The sequence below is a fragment of the Ranitomeya imitator genome, chromosome 1 (genome assembly GCF_032444005.1).
Source record: "Ranitomeya imitator isolate aRanImi1 chromosome 1, aRanImi1.pri, whole genome shotgun sequence".
Lineage (NCBI taxonomy): Eukaryota > Metazoa > Chordata > Amphibia > Anura > Dendrobatidae > Ranitomeya > Ranitomeya imitator.
In genome coordinates this window covers 216,386,235-216,412,337 of record NC_091282.1, presented here as the reverse complement: position 1 = coordinate 216,412,337, position 26,103 = coordinate 216,386,235, and the positions used below count along the sequence as shown (strand labels likewise).

Sequence of the window (26,103 nt, the reverse complement as noted above, 5' to 3'; positions counted from 1 at the left end):
CTGGGGGGAACACACAGTGACCCCTACATGTGACACCGGTCACAGCCTCACACTTGATATACAGGTGCATCTTACAAAATTAGAATATCATCAAAAAGTTAATTTATTACAGTTCTTCAATACAAAAAGTGAAACTCATATATGAGTTATTGCAAACAGAGTGATCTATTTCAAATGTTTATTTCTGTTACTGCTGTTGATTATGGCTTACAGCCAATGAAAACCTAAAAGTCATTATCTCAGTAAATTAGAATACTTTATAACACCAGCTTGAAAAATTATTTTAAAATCTGAAATGTTGGCCTACTGAAATGTATATTCAGTAAATGCACTCAATACTTGGTCAGGGCTCCTTTGGCATCAATTACTGCGGTGTGGCATGGAGGCAATCAGCCTGTGGCACTGCTGAGGTGTAATGGAAGCCGAGGTTGCTTTGATAGCAGCCTTCAGCTCATCTGCATTGTTTGGTCTGATGTCTCTCATCTTCTTCTTTACAATACCCCATAGATTCTCTATGGGGTTAAGTTCAGGTGAGTTTGCTGTCCAATCAAGCACAGTGATACTGTTGTTTTGAAACCAGGTATTGGTACTTTTGGCAGTGTGGACAGATGCCAATTCCTGCTGAAGAATGAAATTTCCATCTCCAAAAAGCTTGTCTGCAGAGGGAAGCATGAAGTGCTCCAAAATTTGCTGATAGACGGCTGTGCTGACTTTGGCCTTGATAAAACACAGTGCCCCTACACCAGCAGATGACATGGCTCCCCAAACCATCACTGACTTGTGGAAACTTCACACTAGACCTCAAGCAGCTTGAATTGAGTGACTCTCCACTCTTCCTCCAGACTTTGGGACCTTGATTTCCAAATGAAATGCAAAATTTACTTTTACCTGAACACACCTTTGATCACTGAGCAACAGTCCAGTTTTTTTCTCCTTGGCCCAGGTAAGACGCTTCTGGAATTGTCTTTTGGTTGAGTGGCTTGACACAAGGAATGCGATAATTGTAGCCCATGTCCTGGATACATCTTTGTGTGGTGAAGCAATGACTCCAGCATCAGTCCACTCTAAGTGAATCTCTCCCAAATTTTTGAATGGCTTTTTCTTAACAATCCTTTCAAGGCTGCGATTATCCCGGTTACTTGTGCGCCTTTTTTTTACCACACTTTTTTCTTCCACTCAACTTTCCATTAATATGCTTGGATACAGCACTCTGAACAGCCAGCTTCTTTAGCAATGACCTTTTTGGCTTACCCTCCTTGTGGAGTGTTTCAATGACTGCCTTCTGGACATCTGTCAAGTCAGCAATCTTCCCCATGATTGTGGAGACTACTGAAACAGACTAAAGGTACCGTCACACTAGACGATATCGCTAGCGATCCGTGACGCTGCAGCGTCCTCGCTAGCGATATCGTTCAGTGTGACAGGCAGCAACGATCAGGCCCCTGCTGTGCTGTCGCTGGTCGGGGAAGAAAGTCCAGAACTTTATTTGGTCGCTGGACTCCCCGCAGACATCGCTGAATCGGCGTGTGTGACACCGATTCAGCGATGTCTTCACTGGTAACCAGGGTAAACATCGGGTAACTAAGCGCAGGGCCGCGCTTAGTAACCCGATGTTTACCCTGGTTACCAGCGTAAAAAAACAAACAGTACATACTTACATTCAGCTGTCTGTCCCTTGCCGTCTGGTTCCTGCACTGACTGCTGGCCGTAAAGTGAAAGCAGAGCACAGCCACAGCGGTGAGTCACCGCTGTGTGACTCACTGCTGTGCTGTGCTTTCACTTTCACTTTACGGCCAGCAGTCAGTGCAGGAACCAGACGGCAAGGGACAGACAGCTGAATGTAAGTATGTACTGTTTGTTTTTTTACGCTGGTAACCAGGGTAAACATCGGGTTACTAAGCGCGGCCCTGCGCTTAGTTACCCGATGTTTACCCTGGTTACCGGGGACCTCGGGATCGTTGGTCGCTGGAGAGCGGTCTGTGTGACAGCTCTCCAGCGACCAAACAGCGACGCTGCAGCGATCCGGATCGTTGTCGGTATCGCTGCAGCGTCGCTAAGTGTGACGGTACCTTTAGGGACATTTTTAAATGCTTAGGAAGCCTTTGCAGGTGGTTTTTGTTAATTATTCTAATTTACTGAGATAATGACTTTTGGGTTTTCATTGGCTGTAAGCCATAATCATCAACATTAACAGAAATAAATACTTGAAATAGATCAGTTTATAATGACTCTATACATGAGTTTCACTTTTTGCATTGAAGAACTGAAATAAATGAACTTTTTGATTATACTCTAATTTTGTGAGAAGCACCAGTAGGCTAGCCACTGCCTCTTATTTTGCAATATATCATTAATGTAGTACACTTTCACTGTAATTACATGAGCATCATAAATATATACAATGATAAGAATAAAGTTTTAGGAGTCCTTTAGATTTCCAATGGCCTGCAAGAACTTGACTGGGAAAAAAAATGATAACTGTTATAACTCAGGCGCTACTTTGGTAGAAAATTCTTTGGAACCGAGTGATTAAAAGTATGTTCTTTTTTTAACCATAAATAATAAAACTATGAGTTTTTGTGCAGAATCTGCACCTTTCTCAGGAACGCTGAAACTATTAATTATAATAGAAAGTAACAGTACTTTCAAGTAACTCGGATCCAAGGGCTTTTCATCCAAGGCAGCGTCTGAGGCATGAAGGAACATTTATTGATACGGTCATTTGTAGGGATTCATTTTCTATTCCCGTCAAGCATGGGGAGACGGATTATCCTTTGCTGGTCCGACAGCCAACGTTTGTCGTGAGGTGTTGATGTCCATATCTGTGCTCAACAGTGCTGATCATTTGCACAATAAGCTTCTGCTAGATACTCGGTCAGATCACATGTATTGATGTTCTTTTTATTTTACATGGCACTAACATATTCTGGAGTACTGAAAAAATTAATTTGTGGCCTCTCATGAAACAAATTGATATCCCCCGACGCCATTTAAGGCACCTTTGGACAAATTTACACTTCCTGACCATAGTCATTTGCGGTCATTTCATATTGGTTTACTCAGGCTGGCAAACGTTCTACGAATACAGAACAATCGTTAATATAACATTACTTGCCAATTGAAATGGCCTTTTAAAGTTATTTACTTTGCCCACTATACTGGAATTTGAAATAATCTGATTAGCAAACGTCTACAAGCTATAATATCCAATGATTACTATAATGAGGCAGAGAGGAGCCAGAACGCAGCGTCTGATTTCTCCTACTCCTGCACCGATTAGAAGCACTTCCCCTTCATATCACATGGTGTAAATTTCTTTTACCAGTGCAGGGGTTAATCTGCTCAGCTGAGAGCTCCTGGAAGCTTTCCTGCATTAAGGCTCTCAGCTGTGCACTGTTAGCCACTCCCATCTACTATATAAACTAGGTCCTGGCTAGCACTCATTGTCAAAGTTTAGCTTATGCTGCATGGCTGGTGGTTGTTGGTAGTTTTTATTAGAGAAAGGTATTTGGTGTATTTATCTGTGACTGTTGCTAGGTTTTGAGTGTGTGATAATTCCCTTTCTTCTACTTTGGTTTGACCCCATCCTCCACTCCCCGGTGTTTACCTCTGTTGTAAGTGTGAATATATTTGCATGTTTGGTATTTTTCGTTACCCCTGTTCGCTTTACCTTGTTAGTCTGGTTGGTGTATTACGGTACACACCTTTTCCTTCTCTTCCCTCGGTGGGGGAAGGGTAAAGACAGAGGGCGGATTCAGGAGCTAAGGCAAGGTGCATGGCCCTGGCGTCTTCACCATCAGAAGTGTCATGATCCCAATGGCAGGGGATCACTAAAGGACAAGCACAGATACAAACAAGCTCTAGGGCGATGGAACCTGAGCTGACCGCGACCCTGAACCTAACACACAAATAAAAGTAGCCGGGGAACGTGCCTACGATGATCCTAGACGTCTCGCTCCAGCCGAAGATCTAACTTCCCCTATTAGAAGAAACACAGACCTCTCTTGCCTCCAGAGAAATACCCCACAGAAATAGCAGCCCCCCACATATAATGACGGTGAAATGAGAGGAAAGCACATACGCAGTATGAAAACAGTTTCAGCAAAATGAGGCCCGCTAAAGCTAGATAGCAGAGGATACAAAAGTGAACTGCGCGGTCAGCGAAAAACCCTTCAAAAAACCATCCTGAAATTACTTGAACTCATGTGCCAACTCATGGTACATGAGGAGCAATTTCAGCCCACTAGAGCAACCAGCAGCAATAATCACATATCTGCAGGCTGGACTAAAAACCAAATATAGCAAAACACCAAAACAGGAAAATCCAAACTTAGCTTGACCAGAAGATTCTAGGAGCAGGGAGCAGAGGTAACAAGACACACTGGATACATTGATAACCGGCGAGGAAATGCCAGCAAAGCCTGGTTAAATAGGAAACTCCCATATCCTGATGGAACAGGTGGAACCCAGAGACCCAGGAAAGACAAGTCACCCAGTACCATCAGTAACCACCAGAGGGAGCCCAAAAACAGAACTCACAACAGTACCCCCCCCCTTGAGGAGGGGTCACCGAACCCTCACGAGAACCACCAGGGCGACCAGGATGAGCCCTATGAAAAGCGCGAACCAAATCATCAGCATGAACATCCGAGGCAACCACCCAAGAATTATCCTCCTGACCATAACCCTTCCACTTGACCAAATACTGGAGTTTCCGTCTGGAAACACGAGAATCCAAGATCTTCTCCACAACATACTCCAATTCTCCCTCCACCAGCACTGGAGCAGGAGGCTCAAGCGAAGGAACAACAGGTACCTCATACTTCCGCAACAACGACCGATGGAATACATTATGAATAGCAAACGATGCCGGGAGATCCAAACGAAACGATACAGGGTTAAGAATTTCCAAGATCCTATAGGGACCGATGAACCGAGGCTTGAACTTAGGAGAAGAGACCTTCATAGGAACAAAACGAGAAGACAACCACACCAAGTCCCCAACAAGAAGTCGAGGACCCACGCGGCGACGGCGATTAGCAAACTGCTGAGCCTTCTCCTGGGACAACTTCAAATTGTCCACCACATGACTCCAAATCCGATGCAACCTATCCACCACCATGTCCACTCCAGGACAATCAGAAGGTTCCACCTGACCAGAGGAAAAACGAGGATGAAACCCCGAATTACAAAAGAAAGGAGAAACCAAGGTAGCAGAACTAGCCCGATTATTAAGGGCAAACTCGGCCAGCGGCAAAAAGGTAACCCAGTCATCCTGATCAGCAGAAACAAAACACCTTAAATAAGTTTCCAAGGTCTGATTAGTTCGTTCAGTCTGGCCATTCGTCTGAGGATGGAATGCAGACGAAAAGGACAAATCAATGCCCATCTTAGCACAGAACGTCCGCCAAAATCTAGACACAAACTGGGATCCCCTGTCAGAAACGATGTTCTCAGGAATCCCATGCAAACGAACCACATTCTGAAAAAACAGAGGGACCAACTCAGAGGAGGAAGGTAACTTAGGCAAGGGTACCCCTTCCACTGAGTAAGCACCGACCACTTCCGAAATTTTGGACAATAAATTTCTGCTTCATCTTGCCCCTGAGAGAGGGCCAACAAAGCTTTTTCAGCCTGAATCTCTTGGTTAGGTTCCTCATAGAGCAAACCCAATGCCAGAAAAAACGCATCCGCATTAAGCAACGCAGGGTCCCCTGGTGCCAATGCAAATGCCCAATCCTGAGGGTCACCCCGCAGGAAAGATATAATAATCTTGACTTGCTGAGCAGGGTCTCCAGAGGAGCGAGATTTCAAAGAAAGAAACAACTTGCAATTGTTCCTAAAATTCAGAAAACGAGATCTATCTCCAGAAAAAAACTCTGGGACAGGAATTCTAGGTTCAGACATAGGAGCATGTACAACAAAATCCTGTATATTTTGAACCTTAGCGGCAAGATTATTCAGGCTGGAAGCCAAACTCTGGACGTCCATGATAAACAGCTGGGATCAGAGCCATTCAAAGATTAAGAGGAGGAGGAAGTAGCCAGGCTGCAATAAGGCTAGGCAGCAAACTCTGAGGGGAAAAAAAAAAAAAAAAAAAAACTTCCTCAGACTACTTATCCTCCTACTTCAGCCAATACAATTAACACTTTGTGGGCCGGTTATACTGTCATGATCCCAATGGCAGGGGATCACTAAAGGACAAGCACAGATACAAACAAGCTCTAGGGCGATGGAACCTGAGCTGACCGCGACCCTGAACCTAACACACAAATAAAAGTAGCCGGGGAATGTGCCTACGATGATCCTAGACGTCTCGCTCCAGCCGAAGATCTAACTTCCCCTATTAGAAGAAACACAGACCTCTCTTGCCTCCAGAGAAATACCCCACAGAAATAGCAGCCCCCCACATATAATGACGGTGAAATGAGAGGAAAGCACATACGCAGTATGAAAACAGTTTCAGCAAAATGAGGCCCGCTAAAGCTAGATAGCAGAGGATACAAAAGTGAACTGCGCGGTCAGCGAAAAACCCTTCAAAAAACCATCCTGAAATTACTTGAACTCATGTGCCAACTCATGGTACATGAGGAGCAATTTCAGCCCACTAGAGCAACCAGCAGCAATAATCACATATCTGCAGGCTGGACTAAAAACCAAATATAGCAAAACACCAAAACAGGAAAATCCAAACTTAGCTTGACCAGAAGATTCTAGGAGCAGGGAGCAGAGGTAACAAGACACACTGGATACATTGATAACCGGCGAGGAAATGCCAGCAAAGCCAGGTTAAATAGGAAACTCCCATATCCTGATGGAACAGGTGGAACCCAGAGACCCAGGAAAGACAAGTCACCCAGTACCATCAGTAACCACCAGAGGGAGCCCAAAAACAGAACTCACAACACAGAAGTAACCCGAGGAATAGGGCGAGCTAGCATTAGGGACAGGGACACCAAACAACAGAGTCATGCCACCAATAAACAACTTATGCAATTTCCTTTACTACAGGAAGATATGTAATCAGGTCAGATTCACACATTAGAAAAACGGTCATTTTTTTTTTCACTGTGCTAGATCCATGCCCTTATTGCATCCATTTTACACAGTAAATTACAGAAAGCTCATGGATGGCATCCATGTGCTGTATTTTTATTTCATGGTGACATTTACTTGAACTGGCAAGACTGATCTGCACAGTGGACTAAAATAGGACATGTCTCAGATTCTATTATTTTTTTAAATTGAAAAAGGACATATGAAAAGGCACATTGAGTGTAAAGAGAACAGATAGAACCCATACCAAAAAAAAATGATGTGTGAATGAGCCCTTACAATGACCCTCGTCTTTTTAATGCTATAGAGGTTTAGATTGCATTTAAAGTATAAATTATGTATATGCTAAATATTTTTACAGGGCATTGGTAAAATATTTAGAAATTAGTGTAAAAACCCGAGATATCCAATCAAACTTTCATTTGATACTTGAGAAACAGGAACTGGAAACAAATCTAACTGTAAAAAGGTTTATTTAATGAAGATACACATAATAAGCCACTAGCAGCAAGTATATTAGTGCACTGCCTCTGAATGGAGTAGGAAAAAAAAAATAAAATCAGTTTTAGGCATCTCGATTAAAAGCTAATGTATAAGGCTAAAAGCAATATATTCAACCCAGTTATTTCAGTCTGCATCAAAAACCTTTATTTTCTTTCCTCGAATGGGAAAAAAAATTGTATGTACATACGTACGTATATATTTATATTATCTCACTTTAGATATAAAACCAGACAAATAATTAAAATCTGGACTGATAATTATTATAGATGCTATAACTTCATAATTAGCATGTAAAAATGTGATTTGAAAAGGCAAAATCCACTTGAGTTAAGAAAAGTTAACTTATCTACTAAGAGGATCTTAGCAAGCAATTACCTTAATAGGGTCATATAAAATGTTAGGAAGTATAGCGATGTAAGAAATCCTATGGGTATCACAAATTTAAATTTTCTCCTGGTTGTAATAAACCTACAAAGCCGCGAGGAAAAGCAACCTTATAAAATATGGCAAACTTGCATAATTAGCGTACTACTTAGTTTCACCATCTACACCGGGGGTACTGGGAATGACTGCCCATATGTGTTGGCTGGAACCAATGGCCGCTTTTAGCAATTATTCCTGCAAAGACTGAAGTCGCAGTGAGCATGCTCTCTTGGCTCGGATTCATATTTTTTTGTTGTTCACAATAAGAAGTCAATTGGTTAAGAATCAGAATTACTGATAAAGTAGAGTGAATAATGTAAGAATCATTTCAAAGTGTTTCATGTGAATTCTCTGCCGAAAACACTCTCATGAATTAACCCCAATGTGATATGTTTCCCTCAAGGACAGCACATTGCAACATTGCATTTATAAGATAGTAACTTGCACGCTACTTATCAAGTGCCTACTAAAACAGGTTCCAGAAATCTTTTATATATTACTAGTAGAAAATATTAAAACGGTATTTTCAAGGCAGAATGACAAAAGCAGTTTTTTTCACTTCTGGGAGGTAATGTTTTACTTCATGGGTATTTTGATTTCAGTAACTGCAACACCAGACACAGTTCAGTTTCCCAAACTAAGTAGGTACGTCCTTCAAACGATAAAGAAGTTCCAAAATTGCACATTTGTACATGGCAGTTTAGGCAATAGTACAGGATTCTTCTAGGCTGGCCATAGGGAGCAGTTCTGGGGTTATGCCACAAATATCCTGAGGATAGGTGATAGATCCTCATCAGTGGTGAGCTAATTGATTACTAAAATAGGGGTTTTCAGGCACCCATTTTGGAGGCTTTTGAAAGGCGTGGTGGTCATTCAAGTGCGCTACTACTCTAATCAAAGTCTACTGCACAGCAGAGCGCTCGATTATCTCTGTCAACCCCATAGACATTGTATAGAGCGATGGAGGTGATCAATGAATGGAACAGGCTGCCACGAGAGGTGGTGAGTTCTCCTTCAATGGAAGTTTTCAAACAGACGCTGGACAGACATCTGTCCGAGATGGTTTAGTGAATCCTGCATTCAGCAAGGGGTTGGACACGATGACCCTGGAGGTCCCTTCCAACTCTAACATTCTTTGATTCTGTGAGTGTGCATCCATGACCACTGCTTTAGTCAAACTCCTCAGCAACATTATGAGGTTTTCAGGGAATACATCTTTATAACTAATAGTTTGCGCTGGGTGAAAACAAAAAGGTCACCTGTCCCATGTTGGAGCCACACATCTCCACCGATGCTCCTTTTTTGGCAACAGGATCCAGTGATGACATTGTGATTACAGCGCATACGCCGGCTCCAGCCAACTACTGTCTCAGTGGTGATGACAATTAAGACAGCCTCTAAGCCCAGTAATTGGCTGCAGCGGTCACGTGTGTTGTAGTTGTGACGTCACCACTGCAGCCTGTCAACAATGACCAGATTAAAAATGTTGCTGAATGGTGACTAAAAAATCAATGTATTTTTCTTTATCCAGCTCAAGCTAATAAGAGTAAAAAACGTATTTCCCGAAACACCTTTAAGGCGTGGATAAGTGATCAATGATTGATGCGGGGGAACCCCACAATTGCACCTGTAAAAATCCTAATCAAAGTAAAAAATATGCCCATGCCCTTGTAAATATTATAAATTAAGTGTATGACATGTCATGATTGTAAAAATTCATTGGTAAAAAAAAAAAGATTAGTTATCAAACGTTTAAAAGGATTTTTCACTATTACATCATAATCAGAATTATTAAACTAAATTACATGCCTAGTTATCTATTACAATGCCCACTGGGACTACAGAAATCAGTAAGGACATGTTCACACAAGTTTTTCTCAAGCGTGTTCTGTCCATTTTAAAAATAGACAGCACAGATTTAATATTACCAATTGTACATCCATGTTTAATAGATCCCTGTATCTGCTCCATTTAAACTCCCTTCTATCTTCATATGTTTCTGCGAATCAGAATAGGGCAGTTTGCCATTTGTTTTTAAAACAAAATGGAAGCAAAATTAATATCACACAGGAGAAAAAACAAATCTGATGTGCAGCTGTGTCCTTAAAGTTTGGAGCTAGTTGAGAAATCTGCAGAAGGCTCCATTTTTCCATAGATTTTTCTTCTCCTATATGTGGATGAAGTTTTTAAAACTCCCGCCAGCTGTACTGTAATATATACTGTACAGTAATGTACCGCAGGCTGGCAGCACACAATACACACCACAAATCTGCGGCAAATCTGGTCTGAATTCACCCTTAGAAAATATTATTATGGGCTAGTGCCTACATTCATATATGGTGATAGTGATGTACAAAGCCAAAACATTACTGCACAAAAAAAAGAGGAGACTGGGAAATATGGAAACAAAGAATACAGATTAATCTCCGCTGTCCCACTTGAGACTTTTGCATAACAAATTGTGAGACCATATTATGCAGATTGGTGATCACAGACACAGAATACAGACTACTGTAAATTCCTCTGGTATCTTACTGATCACATGTACAGGACCCAAAGGAGATATTCTCAGCAGCGGATAGTGCCATGGTCTATGTAAGTACTATAAAGCCAACCTCGCACCTCGCGGTATGATTAGTTGATAATCATACTGCGAGGTGCGATTTATCCGTTTAGTTAGAGGTTGAACATAAGACCCCATATGTGATTGGTTAACACACGACTTTCTGCACAGAGTCTGAGCCTTGACCGGAATAGTTATAGGCACTGACAGGTTTCCATCTGTAGCAAAGACATAAGGCTATACCGTAGCATCATACTGTATGTACATTCGGATAAAAAGGGAAAGTTGGATTGCTTTCAGTGGCATGTGCTGTGAAGGATCAGTCCAAAGATCATATGCTTGTTTGACATCACTGCAATCCCTCAGGACCGAAAAAGGAATGATGAACGGTCAGAATTAGTAGATAAAGTGTTAATTCAGCTCATCACTCCTGTGTTAAACTGTCCCTGGAGACTTCCAGGGTAGACACTCTGTGGTCTCCAGCAGGGCTGTGGAGTCAGAGTCCATTTTGGTGGAGTCGGTGTCATGGAAATTGAGGAGTCGTAGGTTTGGCATACCGACTTCTCAGCCCTGGTCTCCGGGGTAGACATTCTGTGGTCTCCAGGGTAGACACTCTGTGGTCTCCGGGGTAGACACTCTGTGGTCTTGATGTCATGCACTCATCTGGCTTCTAGGTCAAATAGCTCTCAATAGAATAAAGATAAAAAAGGGGAATATGTCACCTCACCCATAGTGGAGTCCGGAGCTCGGAAAATCCAGCAGTGCCGCAGGAAGATCAATCAATAGTCAAAAATGGTAAATCCAGCTTTGGAAATTAGCTATGTATAAAAGCATCAAATTTATTAGGTAAATTAAAAATAAGACGACAGCATGGTAGTCACAGCCCCGGCTTGGGGAGATGATTAGGCAGACGTGTTGCAATCAGCAATGATTAAAGACCTGAGCGTCTGCCTATCATCTCCCCAAGCCGGGGCGGTGACTACCATGCTGTCGTCTTATTTTTAATTTTCCTAATAAATTTGATGCTTTTATATACATCGGATTTCTGAAGCTGTATTTACCATTTTTTACTAATCAATGGTCCAGAAGATGTTCTCAAGCACCAAAGGAAGGAAGTTAAAACGTAACCTTTAATCATATAGGATAAAAAAAATTAGGATAATGTGCACATATTAAAACAGAAAATCTATACTGCTTACCGTATGGGTTTCGGGTAGGAAAACCCTTAGTCCTAGCTATTTTTAACTACTTTTCTGTGGTGTTAGAGGAAATTCCCCTTTGGACCATTGAGAGCATGAATTAGTTCCCGAGGAGCAAAATAAAGATAAACCGTCCTTGATATCATACGACACCATTAGCAACACAGATGATCAGTTTGTGGACATGTCCATTTCTAATCTGAAGGATGCCAGGCCTTTCTGCCAGGTCACTACTGTACAGCTACCTCGATATGTTTCTTGCCATTATAAAGATATGGAGGGACACCTTTGGGGTTAATTTTTTTTTTCTTAAATACAGGTACTTACTTAAAACATTCCACCCTTAAGCTGGTACAGACCCAAGGTCACACTGTACATAGCTGGTTGCAGAATGAGTTAACTATGGATCCATCAGTGAGCTTATTGTGACTGCAGAATGAGCTGTTGGTTGAATTCAGAAGTTTGTTTTTCACGGGCCGAGTTTGGATTGTGGCTCTCTGGACCTAAACTCAAAAGCCTCAGACTCTTCAGTTTGTGTTAGGAGAGATGTGGTTATTTCAGACATTACGGTCCGAACAAAGACCGTGAAACATGGAAGTCTGAATTCAGTCTTTGTTCTCCTGAACTAATTTATTACTACAAGTTTAGCAGCTCCAATGATGATGGATTGACTGTTAACTCTGCAGCCAGATACGTGCAGTGCAACATAGGATATAGAAGCCAAATGCAGCAAAAAAATGTAATGGAATAATTGCAAGAATGATTTTTTTTTTTTTATACCAAAATGGGTTGCATTTAAATTTAAAAAAAAAGTGCACCCAAAGGCGTCCATATTATTTACTGCAATATCAACCAGAAGAGTAATAAAGGTGCAATCACATCCGATACATATTCCAGGCTGTATGATCTGCACATATGGACATAAACAGACACACTGTGTATTATATATAACGACATGTAGGACCTAAAGCTTGGCGAGTTATTTCTATGGAATATACATGTGATTAATGGCGCATCTACTGAAGGATGTACAGGCAGTATATAATATATACTCCTCTGCTAAGAAGTCCGGCCTTCCGCCATCACCTCTACAGCTGAGCACATACAGATATCGCGGGTGCAGGAAGGATTGGGACAATACACTTCCTGATTTTTAGCAATGTATTTAACGAATGTAACCGCTCGATTGTACAAAACATTGAATTTCTTTGTAGAAGAGAATTGTGCAGCGTTTTAAGTTTCCCTTAAACAATAGAGAACTACTGTTCCGAGTCGCTTGGTCTCAATTTCAGATCTAAAAAACCCACAATTATATAAAAAGATGTCATCTCAGGTTGTTTTCAGAGAATTCTTGGAGGGAGACGCTGCTTGTACATTCCTGCAAGGGCTTTGGCGGCACTGTAAATCATCTGCCTGCGCGACATGCCTGTGAATGCCACGTGCCAATCAGTCCTGCTGACATGGGGGATACTTCTCTCCAGCACTTCGCCCACCGTTACCGACAGGCCAGACCACCGGAGGTTGTAATCTTGGGGGGTGAGATTCTGGGCCTATACAGTGGGAGGAAGAAGAGCACAAAATGTTATATTATCATTGCGTTCATACCTTAAAAAGACATCTGTTAGACAAATAATGCCATAGCGTTGTAATATGGGACAGTAGGAGTGATAGACACTGGACAAGGCAGGAATCAGTAAGTACTTTTATACATCTAGCAGTGCACTGAATGCTGAGCTCTGTATAACCCCAACCACAGCACTGACTGTCAGCTTTCTGCTTATGCACAGTGTACACAGAACAATCAGTGGTGAGGATATTACTGGACCACCAAGAAGCAGGTTTACTACTACACTAGTGATAATCTCCTGCTGATAAAACAGATTTTTATCAAAACTGCAACAATAAGCCCAGTAAATAAGCAGTTCTTTATCAAAACTACAGTGCTGGACAGTGATTCTCCTTGCTGACAATATCAAACAGCAGCACAAAGGAGTTAAGAGCTGACAAGATATAATTTGAGGTTGTTGACTGCATATTAACCCTGAGAAATTTCTCACGGTGAACTGCGGTGAACTCACTGACTTTTTCTCGCGGTGCTGAGGTCATCACAGTTCAGCCGAGCTGCGAACACAGCCTCAGTGACCTGCGGTAACCTCAATCATGTCAGCGCTGGTCACTGATGCTCGCAGCAGCTCATTCCTCAGTGGTTCTCAGCTTGGACGGACACATCTTGGCCCCGTCCAGGTTGAAAACGGTTTATCCCCAGACATGGATTATGGCATGGGACAGAACAACAGAGAGGTGAGGAATATGGTTGATTTTTAGTTTGGCTTTATTACAGAAGATGAGGGCTTCAATAGAATGGGCGTTAGGTGAGTGAAACGATGTTTGTTATTTTTAAATAAAAAAAGAAAAGGGTGTTTTGTTTATTCTCGCGGTGTGTTTATTTACAACACAACTATAGGATTGGTAATGGCTAGGTGTCTTATCGATGCCTCTCCATTACTAAGCGGTGGGCTCGATGTCACCGGACAATACAAAGGTGACACCAACCTCTCAAATATGAACCCCACTTGCCACCACCACAGGGAAGATAGATACGCCTTTTCTGAGGCGGCTGCAGGCTATTTTTAGGCAGGGGGAGGAGAAATATTTACGGCCCCTTACATGCCTGAATATATCAGTTCCCAGCTGTCTGCTTTAGCTTGGCTCGTTGTCAAAGATGGAGGGGCCCCAGGTTGTTTTTTTTAATTATTTAAATAATTGAAACATATGGCAAGGGGACCCCGCTATTCTTGATAACCAGCTTTGCTAAAGCAGAGAGCTGGGGGTTGCAGCTCGCAGTTGTCACTTTTGCCTGGTTTGTTATGAAAAACACAGGGGAACCCCACGTCATTTTTATTTATAGCGCAGGTGGCGGCTGATGAATACTCCCATCAGCCACCGCCTGCTCTTGCTGTTAACAGTTGAATAAAATGCTCAACACTGTCCAATGCTGATGCTGATCGTAGTACGAACATGGGACAGTGATGTGAGATGTCTTAAGCACCTGGCGCCAAGGAACAGCGTGAACAGTACCGCTGATTCCCAGGTGCTGGTATGTGTCACACTGGTCATATGTGTGTCATCAGTGTGCATGTGTGCGGGACGTTTTGCGACACCTGCTACTCTTAAAAAAATGGACATGTCAGTGTTTTACCCTAAGACACACGGTCCGTGGAAACACACTGACGTGCACAGACCATTCACTTGAATGGGTCTACATGTGTAAGTGTCTCCAGTAAATGTGAAAACTGTCACCACACATACCGTAGACACTGACAACTGAAGGAACCCTAACAGAAATAGATTTGCCTGTGTACCATCGGAGAAGCGTTGCGGAAGTTGGTCAGATCCAGCCAAATTCAGAGAAGCGCTTGAAAGCTGTATAGCAAATACCATGCAAGGGGACACTCCTGGGCTAGGAAACCATCTACTACAGAGGTGACCAGATACCTAGACATCAAGTGGCAAACTATATAAAATTAAAAATCCCTCTGTTCTTGAGATTGGAGTGGATTTGTAATAAGAAGTAAATTGCAAAAGTTGTTTGTTTTTACAAGCACTTAGCAATTTGAACCATTTCCAGACATAACACAACCCCTTTCAGTGCCCATAGAAGTGTCATCATACATCTGAATAGCTTTAGAATAAACTCTGAGACAATTGGGAAGATGACCGATCAGGAGAACTTGAGTGTATGTGCTAATGGACCGGAAATTTTTTTTTAACATACCTGTTGTACATACTCTAAAGGTACAGGTGTGGCTTGTGTGAAGGCTTCTAAACGTATGCCATGGACCGGGTCATCGACAATTATACAGCCAATGTCGAACCACCTGAAACATGCATAAAAATATGATATATGCACATAGATTATTCATTTAATGTCTCTTACCCGTGCAATAGGATACCGACCTGTAGTATAATCTTAAACGTGACTAACATGATACAAGACAACATGAATAACAGAGATTTAAATGGAGACACCAGCAGAAAGATGTTATTCTGCTCATATATCCATTGCTTACTTGTCTGGCAGAAGCTCAGCAATGAAATTTTCCACTGACACAGCAGGCTGCTTCTCATGGATCACTCCACTCCGACGCAGGCTATCGATCCTTTCCTGAGCTCCCTGTAGGCAGAACGTATTACATTTAAGGTGCTATAATGATACTTGAACCTATTAGTCATGTATTATTTTGTTATTAATAGATTATACAAGAGCCAATATCCGTCACCTCCACCGAGTCCAGCAAGTAAGCCACCTTATAAGGGTTGTTACTAGTAGAAATTAAAGGTCCTGGGCTTCAGACAACACATTTAGAGATGTTCCTTCACTGTGGGGTATTACAACTAGTACTTTTTATAAAGTATCTAGTAGTGATGAGCGAACTTGCTGGGATAAGGGGTTATTCAAGTGTTTTCAGCATGCTCTAAAAATATTCTCGAGTCCCCGTGCCTGCATGTCTCCCTATTGTTCGACAGCCGCAACACATGCAGGGATTGCCTAAAACACAGGTGATTCCTGCATGTGTTGCAGCTATTGAACAGCTGCAACACATGCAGTCGCGGGTAATTGAGCATATTTTTCGAGCATGCCGAAGACACTCTGTTAGCATCTGAGAATGCTCGGATAACACCTTATCAGAGCAGGTTCAATCATAGCTAGTATCTATGCAACAATAAAATAAATGACCTTTAGGCCCGCAGCATATCCAACAGGCTGTGGAGCAATGTTTGACTGTCCGTCTTCTCCTGTAACAAGGGCCATGCCGAAAACTTCTTGGAAAGCATCTCGTACAGCAGCAACCTTCACTTCTTTCTTTGATGTTACCACTAGGTCAAGTTCTCCTCCAGATCCTAAAGAAATAAAATATGCATGACCGATCATTGACAATCGATCACTGTTAGGCCGGCTTCACACTCAGCGTATGAAAATACGGTCCGTATATTACGGCCGTAATACGCTGAAATGTCCCGAAAATAGTGGTCCGTAGCTACTCCGTAGGCAGGGTGTGTCAGCGTTTTTTGCGCATGGCATCCTCTGTATGTAATCCGTATGGCATCCGTACTGCGTGGTTTTCTCGCAGGCTTGCAAAACCAACATACCGCTATAGAACTGATCCATGTGTCCCAAAAAGAAAAAAAAAAAAAAATATATATATATATATATATATATATGTGTCATTAGACACATATATGTATATATATTAATATTTTTTCCAGCGCTATACAGCTTGAAAGCCGGTAATTCAATTACCGGCTTTTTCTTTCTCCTTCCTAAAACCCGACATGATTTGAGACATGGTTTACATACAGTAAACCATGTCTTCTCTCCATTTTTTTGCAGATTTCACACTACTAATGTCAGTAGAGTGTATCTGCAAAATTTGGCCGTTCTAGCTCTTAAAATAAAGGGTTAAATGGCGGAAAAAATTGGCGTGGGCTCCCGCGCAATTTTCTCCACCAGAGTAGTAAAGCCAGTGACTGAGGGCAGATATTAATAGCCTGGAGAGGGTCCATGGTTATTGGCCCCCCCCTGGCTACAAATATCTGCCCCCAGCCACCCCAGAAAAGGCACATCTGGAAGATGCGCCTATTCTGGCACTTGGCCACTCTCTTCCCATTCCCGTGTAGCGGTGGGATATGGGGTAATGAAGGGTTAATGCCACCTTGCTATTGTAAGGTGACATTAAGCCTAATTAATAATGGAGAGGCGTCAATTATGACACCTACCCATTATTAATCCAATTGTAGTAAAGGGTTAAATAAAACACAAACACATTATTTAAAATTATTTTAATGAAATAAAAACAATGGTTGTTGGAGTATTTTATTCTACGCCCAATCCAGTCACTGAAGACCCTCGTTCTGTGAAAGAAAAAACATAATAAACCAACAATATACTTACCCTCCGCAGATCTGTAACGTCCAACGATGTAAATCCTTCTGAAGGGGTTAAAACATTTTGCAGCAAGGAGCTTTGCTAATGCAATGCTACTCTTCGCTGCAAAACCCCGAGGAATGAGTCTAAATATAGATCAATGAGCTATATTTAGCTTCATTTGCGGTGAGGCGCCCTCTGCTGGATGTTCATAGATCGTGGGAACTTTCCTAGAAAGCCTGGAGCTTATTATAGCCTGGAGCTTTCTAGGAAAGTTCCCACGATCTATGAACATCCAGCAGAGGGCGCCTCACCGCAAATGAAGCTAAATATAGCTCATTGATCTATATTTAGACTCATTCCCCGGGGTTTTGCAGCGAGGAGTAGCATTGCATTAGCAAAGCTCCTTGCTGCAAAATGTTTTAACCCCTTCAGAAGAATTTACATCGTTGGACGTTACAGATCTGCGGAGGGTAAGTATATTGTTGGTTTATTATGTTTTTTCTTTCACAGAACGAGGGTCTTCAGTGACTGGATTGGGCGTAGAATAAAATACTCCAACAACCATTGTTTTTATTTCATTAAAATAATTTTAAATAATGTGTTTGTGTTTTATTTAACCCTTTACTACAATTGGATTAATAATGGGTAGGTGTCATAATTGACGCCTCTCCATTATTAATTAGGCTTAATGTCACCTTACAATAGCAAGGTGGCATTAACCCTTCATTACCCCATATCCCACCGCTACACGGGAATGGGAAGAGAGTGGCCAAGTGCCAGAATAGGCGCATCTTCCAGATGTGCCTTTTCTGGGGTGGCTGGGGGCAGATATTTGTAGCCAGGGGGGGGCCAATAACCATGGACCCTCTCCAGGCTATTAATATCTGCCCTCAGTCACTGGCTTTACTACTCTAGCGGAGAAAATTGCGCGGGAGCCCACGCCAATTTTTTCCGCCATTTAACCCTTTATTTTAAGAGCTAGAACGGCCAAATTTTGCAGATACACTTTACTGACATTAGTAGTGTGAAATCTGCAAAAAAATGGAGAGAAGACATGGTTTACTGTATGTAAACCATGTCTCAAATCATGTCGGGTTTTAGGAAGGAGAAAGAAAAAGCCGGTAATTGAATTACCGGCTTTTTGCTATATCGCGGCTGTATGAAGTAAGAATATATATACATATATGTGTCTCACTTACATATATATATATATATACCTATTCTATGTGTACATATTTATTCTAGCTATTCTAATGTCAGCTGTCAGTGTGATTTTACTGTACACCGCACTGAATTGCCGGCTTTTCTCTCTAAGGGTATGTTCACACGTTCAGGATTTCCATCCTTTTTTTTTCCTGACTGTTTTTTAAAAAACTGCAGCTCTTGGCAGAAAACGCAGGTCCTTTTTTTGGTCCTTTTTTGGTCCGTTTTTGATGCGTTTTTTGATGCGTTTTTTGATGCGTTTTTCTGATGCAGTTTTCTAGCCAGAGTCTGTGTTTTTTAGGAATTTTTTTAGGGTTAAAATGGCTGAAAATACCCTAACCCTACCCCTAACCCTAACCCTACCCCTAACCCTACCCCTAACCCTAACCCTACCCCTAACCCTAACCCTACCCCTAACCCTAACCCTACCCCTAACCCTACCCCTAACCCTATTCTAACCTTAGTGAAAAAAAAAAAAAAAAAATTCTTTATTTTTTTTATTGTCCCTACCTATGGGGGTGACAAAGGGGGGGGGGTGTCATTTACTATTTTTTTATTTTGATCACTGAGATAGGTTATATCTCAGTGATCAAAATGCACTTTGGAACGAATCTGCCGGCCGGCAGATTCGGCGGGCGCACTGCGTATGCGCCCGCCATTTTGCAAGATGGCGGCGCCCAGGGAGAAGACGGCCGGACGGACACCGGGACGCCGGGTGAGTATAAGGGGGGGAGATTAGGGCACGGGGGGGCATCAGAGCACTGGGGGGGGGCATCGGAGCACTGGGGGGGGCATCGGAGCACGGGGGGGCGGGATCGGAGCACGGGGGGGGCAGCCACACTCCGCCCACGCACTTCCGCCCGCTCCCCGCACTTCCTGCTGCAGCGGTTCTGCACATCAAACCGCAGTAAAACCCGCAGATATATTTTTGATCTGCGGGTTTTACTGCGGTTTGGACCTCACAATGGAGGTCTATGGGTGCAGAACCGCTGCGGCTCCGGAAAAAGAATTGACATGCTCCTTCTTTTTTCCGGGAGCTATTCAGCGCGTCTTTTTTTTTACAATTTCCGGACCATGTGCACAGTGTGTCCTGTTTTCCATAGGGTACAGTGTACTGTACCCTGCATGGAAAACAGCTGCGGAACCGCAGCGGCAAAACCGCCGCGGTTCCGCGGTAAAAAACGCACTGTGTGAACATGGCCTAACACCGCTGCGTATTCCTCGCAAGTCACACTGCTGGTCCTTGTGTAATCCGTATTTTTGGGGCTTCCATAGACTTTCATTGGCGTTTTATTTGCGCAATACGGTGACAAACGCAACATGCTGCGATTTTCTACGGCCGTAGAAAGCCGTATAATACTGATCAGTTTAATACGGCAGATAGGAGCAGGGGCATAGAGAGTAATTGTGCCGTATTTTTTGCGAGTTTTACGGACGTAGTTTCTGCGCTCTTACGTCCGTAAAACTCGCAAGTGTGAAGCCGGCCTTAGTCATTGACATTATTACTTTTTTTTCTCTAGTTTGAAATTTTCTCGAATTTGTCACTTCTCTCTAATGTCACTCAGCCTCCAATGAATAAGGCTATGTGCACACGTCAGGATTTCTTGCAGAAATTTCCTGAACAAAATCGGACATTTTCTGCAAGAAATCCGCATGTGGATTTTTCATGTTTTTTTTCGCGTATTTCTCGTGTTTTTTGCACTTTATTTGGGTTTTTTCTGGAGGTTCTGGGATGCAATAATATAGTGGGAAATTCGCAAAATTAATGAACATGCTGCGTTTTTGTCACGGAAAAAAACGCAACATATGCACAAAAATTGCGGAATGCATTATAAATGATGGGGTGCATATGTATGCCTATTTTAAGCATTTTTAAAGCGAAAAAACGCAAAAAATCCACGTGCGGATTTCTTGCAGAAAAATCCGGAACATGTGCACACAGCCTAAGACCAAACAAATCCTGCAGCTAAAATACAAAGTTTATGTGGAGTTATGTCCATCATCATCATCACCCACAAGTAAAGCAAAAATCAACATGTACATAATGGTAGATTTGAAATTTCATTACTTACGTATATATGGAGCCATGCCAGGATCCAGAGTAGTGATCACACTCTCCACTGAGTGTTTGGTTTTATCTAACACGGATTTCACCACGGGATTCCCAGCAACTCCCTACAATAAATGGTAGAGTTTAATGCTTTTTTTTCTAGTATATAGAAAAGCAGTAAAACAATCAAAAGTGTGAAAAAAGCAAAAGAAAACCCCAGAAAATAGTCTTTATGTTTTACAAGGAGTGGGAAAATATATTGAATGCATAGTTATATTGATAAAGGCCAGTTACTGATAAGAATGGTTCAAATGGTGTCCTTTTTGTATCCCCCCTCTGTAGCACACTTTGCACCTTCAAGGAACTGAAAGAAGGTCCTGGGTCTGGCCTGCACATCGTGATCGCACAAAGGCATTGTACATTGCCATCTGTGCGATGTGCACAGCTAGCTTCTTGTACCACACCTTGGCTTTCCTCATGGCACTGTGCGGCTGGAGGACTTGATTATAGAGATCAACTCCTCCCATGTTCTTATTGTACCCCAGTACACCCTCTGATTTGCAAACCTGTGTAGAGGTACCTCGTACAGCGGTGGAGGTTCTGCCAGCACCATGTACGGTGGTCAAGAAAATGACATCCCATCTTGTCCTTGTACTTGACCACCAGCAGGTGGTCACTACATTGGGCTCTATTGTCACCCTTTCTGAGCAGCTGCCCAATTAGCGTTTAGGGAGGCCTTTCTGATTTTGCAGACAGTACCGCAGACTACAGTAGCTTGCACAGAGAGGGACTTGAAGAGTGGGATGCTGGTATAAAACTTACCCAAGTAAAGGTGATAACATTGATCCAGTAATGGGTACACTAAATCCCTTACAATTTTCACACTCGCTCCCAAGACAGGGGGGCATTCAGCGGGTTAAATTGGGGTGTCCTTCCCTAAATAAACTCTAAACCTACGGGAGTACCATGGGGTGCTCTCAGTTTGTGGAGCTTAATTCTGAACCTGGCCCTCCTACTGGGCAGGTATTGTTGGAATTTGAGCATCCCATTGAAATAAATGAGGGACATATCCACGCAGATGTCCATTTGGGGAACATACGTCTCGGCAAATGTGGCTGAACTTTGAAAAGTTGGTAAAAGTTGGGGTCATCTCAGGGAGGACACCACGCATTATTGTTTTATTGCAAACATTTGTGGATGGCCTCAAAGCATGTCTGGACCAGTGGAGGGTTATACAAAACGTTAACACTTCAATATTGCCTAATTTCTGGCTTCTTCACTATCCCCATGTGAAGAACCAAGCCCCAAAATGTCATAATTTCTACAACGTCTACAGGGGTCCAGTTGGCAAATAATGAAGTGGGATTTGGGGATAAAAATTGCTGGAAGTACAAATTTGTCGGCCACAACATGATATTTACGTGGTGTCAAATTGGATTCCTGATTGCGCCACAAAATCAGCAATCAGTGGCTCATAATTTTCGGGATGTGAGGTACATAAAGGGCAGTAACGGTGGGCGCTGGTTCATTTTCTATCCTGAGCGTCTGCGTGGCGGTTCGGTATTACTAGAAGAAGAGGAGGAGGAAAAATAAAGGAAGGTGGGATACTCTCCCTCACTATTAGTGTCGGAGGCAAGGAAAGCGTATGCCTACTCCACTGAATACTGGGTTTGGAATCAGCAGGAAGACATTTTTTCACATATGTGTTTGTGTGTGTACCAAATTTTATTCAGGTGCGTGTATGAGTGCTTGGTGTAAACCTCTTTTATTTAGAGGAGAAAAAAAAAATAGAATATAGAAAGAAAAATATAAAAATTTGGTGAAATAAAAAAAAAAACTTAATAAACAGACATCAGTAAAAAATATACTACTGAGCGCCTGCAACTAATGCTAAACCTGACTCAATTACCGTAAGTAAAAAATACTGTAGTAGACATAGATTATTATACTATATTTGCACTGTCCCCAATTTAGTCCTATCAACTAATCAAAATTTTTGTATTCAGTTCTTTTTTCACAAAAAAACAAAACAAAACAAGAAAAAAGGAAGCCGATCACTGAGATGAGCGCTCGACGGCTATAGGACACATGCACAAATGTGGTGCAAAAAGGGGATACAAAAAAAAAAAGACAAAAAAAAAAAAAAGGTTGTTGCCAAAAGCGGGCATGGGTGCTAATCAGTGATTTGTGATCACAGCTTGGCGGCTGCAGTACACACGTACGGAGGTGGTGAAGAAGGAGGGGGGGGGAGAAATGAAGAGGGACAAAAAAAAGGCATGGAAAACAGCAAGCATGCATGTTGATCAGTGATTTGCGTCACTGATCAGCAGCTGCAGGACGCATGAAAAAACTGCCAAAAAAAATCGAGCGGTCAAGTGCTGATCAGTGCTTGGTGGCAGAAGGGGGTGGGGAAGAGAGAAGAGAGGAATTGGGGTGGCTTAAAAAAGATCAGGAACGTAACAGGGATGGATCAGGAAGTCTTCTTGCGCAGCAGCAGTGATAGCACAGGCTTAGAACAGTCTTTGGTACCACAAGGCCCAGCACAGAGTGACACAGTGACCGCCCTGTACAAGTCCACAGCTAGAATGAGGAAGTGAAGGGCAGTCACTGTGGAGTCAGATGATGTCTGGGCACTCTGGTGTGATTGGGGTCATCGTTGATAACACCAATCAAAGCTGGCCCTGATGAATACGCCGGTATTGGTAGGCTCCAGCCTATGATTGGTGTTCTCACAGCACTGATTGTAGGCTGGACATCAGTGTTTCAGGCAATTTCAAAACGCTGTAAATTGGCTGTTCAATTCTCTACAGCCAGCCAATCACAGCGATCGTAGTTTTTGGGGGCCAATGACTCCATGTGCCCTGCTGTGAGAAACAGCAGGCACCTTCATGCGATCACCATGCGCTGCGCTTAGTTACGGTAATCTCATGAATGACATGGCGTATATAATTGGTGAAAGGCCCAGATAAAATGAATCATGTTTTTCAAAACTGCTTGTCAGGGAAATAAGCAAGCCCTCATGCATCTGTCAGCAGAAAAATACGAAGGTGAAAACGCGAAAAAGAAAACTAGCTGCACCCTCAAAAGGTATAGCTCCCTTTGAAATAGAATTAGTCTCTTCAAGCAATTTGTTTTTTAAAGAAAGCAAAACATGTTGTCCTCTCCTTCTCCGGGTCCATTGGCGAGTCTCTGCCGATGCTCCTAATATCTGGCATTTGTTGCAGCACTGAAGTCACATCAACAACCAGTAACTCAACGACTCGGAGCTGGGCGTTCCGTCCCCATGGAATGCTCCGCATTGAGCCTGTCAAGATGACATCAGCTCCACAGTCAATGCCCCATACCAGGAGCAACAGCAGAGACTCACCAGAGACTATATGAATGTGAACAACCCTTGGTTAAAGAACACAGGATGGGAGAAGTTTAAATTATCTGCACTACATTTGTGAAAATAGCAGATAGATTAAAAAAAAAAAAAATTAAAGTTTGGAACTCGTTCAATACATTATATGGCGGAATAAAAAATACAACTGATCCCATTTAGAAACAAGCCATCACATGGATGTCATTTAAAAAAAAAAAAAGTTATCGCTCCTGGAAAGCTACCAAAAAATGTGGAAGCAAAAAGGACTACAGGTTGCAGCAGGAGGGGATAAAGCTGTCGCATCTCACCTTAATGAAGCCCCAGATTCCTCCAGCAGGTTGGTCATTGTGGGCAGCAAACACCCTGGGGTCTTCAGGCTCCTCCGGGAATGTAATGGAAGAGCCTGATACACCGGGGGCGACAGGAGCAAGCTGGGGAACAGCATTTGGTAAAACTACAAAAAGGAAACAAAAACACCAATAAGTTTTGGCTCTTTTATCTGATGTCTTATAAGAATGTGTTTTGTACACTGCAGAAAACTGAATTAATGTGTTATATAAGCTTAGCAGGAAAATTAAGAATATTTGAATATTATCACGTCAGTAATAAAGTTATCACGAGGAGACATGTGTCTGCATTATAATATCCATACACAGCCCTGGTACACACGTGGTCAAAACTGTTGGTACCCCTCGGTTAATGACAGGAAAATCCACAATGGTCACAGAAATAACTTAAATTTGACGAAAGTAAAAATAAATAAAAAATCTGTGAAAATGAACAAATGAAATTCAGACATTGCTTTTCAACCATGCTTCCCAAAAATTAAAAAAAAAAATAAAACTCATGAAATAGTCCTGGACAGAAATGATGGTACCCTTAGCTTAATATTTTGTTGCACAACCGTTTCAGGCAATCACTGCAATCAAATGATTCCTGTAGCTGTCAATGAGACTTCTGCACCTCTTGACAGGTATTTTGGCCCACTCCTCAATAGCAAACTGCTCCAGTTGTCTCGTGTTTGAAGGTTGCCTTTTCCATGTTTCAGCTCTTTCCAAAGATGCCATTCCTGGGTGTTTTTAGCTGTGTGTTTTGGGTCATTATCCTGTTGCAAGACCCATGACCTGTGACTGAGACTAAGATTTCTGACACTGGGCAGAACATTTCTCTCTAGAATCCCTTGATAGTCTTGAGCTTTCATTGTACTCTGCACAGATTCTACACACCCTGTGCCAGATAAAGCAAAGCAGCCCCAGAACATAACAGAGCCTCCTCCATGTTTCACAGTAGGGACAGTGCTCTTTTCTTGATATGCTTCATTTTTCCATCTGTGAACATAGAGCTGATGTTCCTTGCCAAAAAGTTGCATTTTTGTCTCATCTGTCCACAGGACATTCTCCCAGAAGCTTTGTCGCTTGTCAACATGCAGTTTGTCAAATTCCCATCTGGCTTTTTTATGATTTTTTTCTTCAACAATGGTGTCCTCCTTGGTCATCTCCCATGAAGTCCACTTTGGCTCATACAAGGGATGGTGCGATCTGACACTGATGTTCCTTGAGGTTGAAGTTCATCTTTAATCTGTTTAGAAGTTTTGCTGGGCCCTTTTGTTGCCATTCATATTATCTGTCTCTTTGATTTGTCATCAATTTTCCTCCTGCAGTCACGTCCAGGGAGGTTGGCTACAGTCCCTTGGATCTTAAATTTCAGAATAATATGTGCAACTGTAGCCACAGGAACATCAAGCTGCTTGGAGATGGTCTTCTAACTTTTATCTTGTTTGTCTATAATTTTCTTTCTAATCTCCTGAGACAA

At 42.3% G+C, this 26,103-nt stretch overlaps 1 protein-coding gene across 1 annotated transcript in view; it reads right to left on the bottom strand.

Moving 5' to 3' along the window:
- Positions 1–7,512: 7,512 nt before the first annotated feature.
- Positions 7,513–26,103, bottom strand: part of PRRC1 (proline rich coiled-coil 1) — a 36,404-nt gene continuing 17,813 nt past the window's right edge. The window contains exons 4-9 of the mRNA XM_069753941.1: positions 24,600–24,745; positions 20,950–21,052; positions 16,484–16,647; positions 15,816–15,919; positions 15,521–15,623; positions 7,513–13,295 (exon numbers count right to left, since the gene is read on the bottom strand). Of these exons, the coding sequence (XP_069610042.1) occupies positions 13,086–13,295; positions 15,521–15,623; positions 15,816–15,919; positions 16,484–16,647; positions 20,950–21,052; positions 24,600–24,745 (830 nt within the window). The 3' untranslated portion in view covers positions 7,513–13,085. The remainder of the gene's footprint in view (positions 13,296–15,520; positions 15,624–15,815; positions 15,920–16,483; positions 16,648–20,949; positions 21,053–24,599; positions 24,746–26,103) is intronic.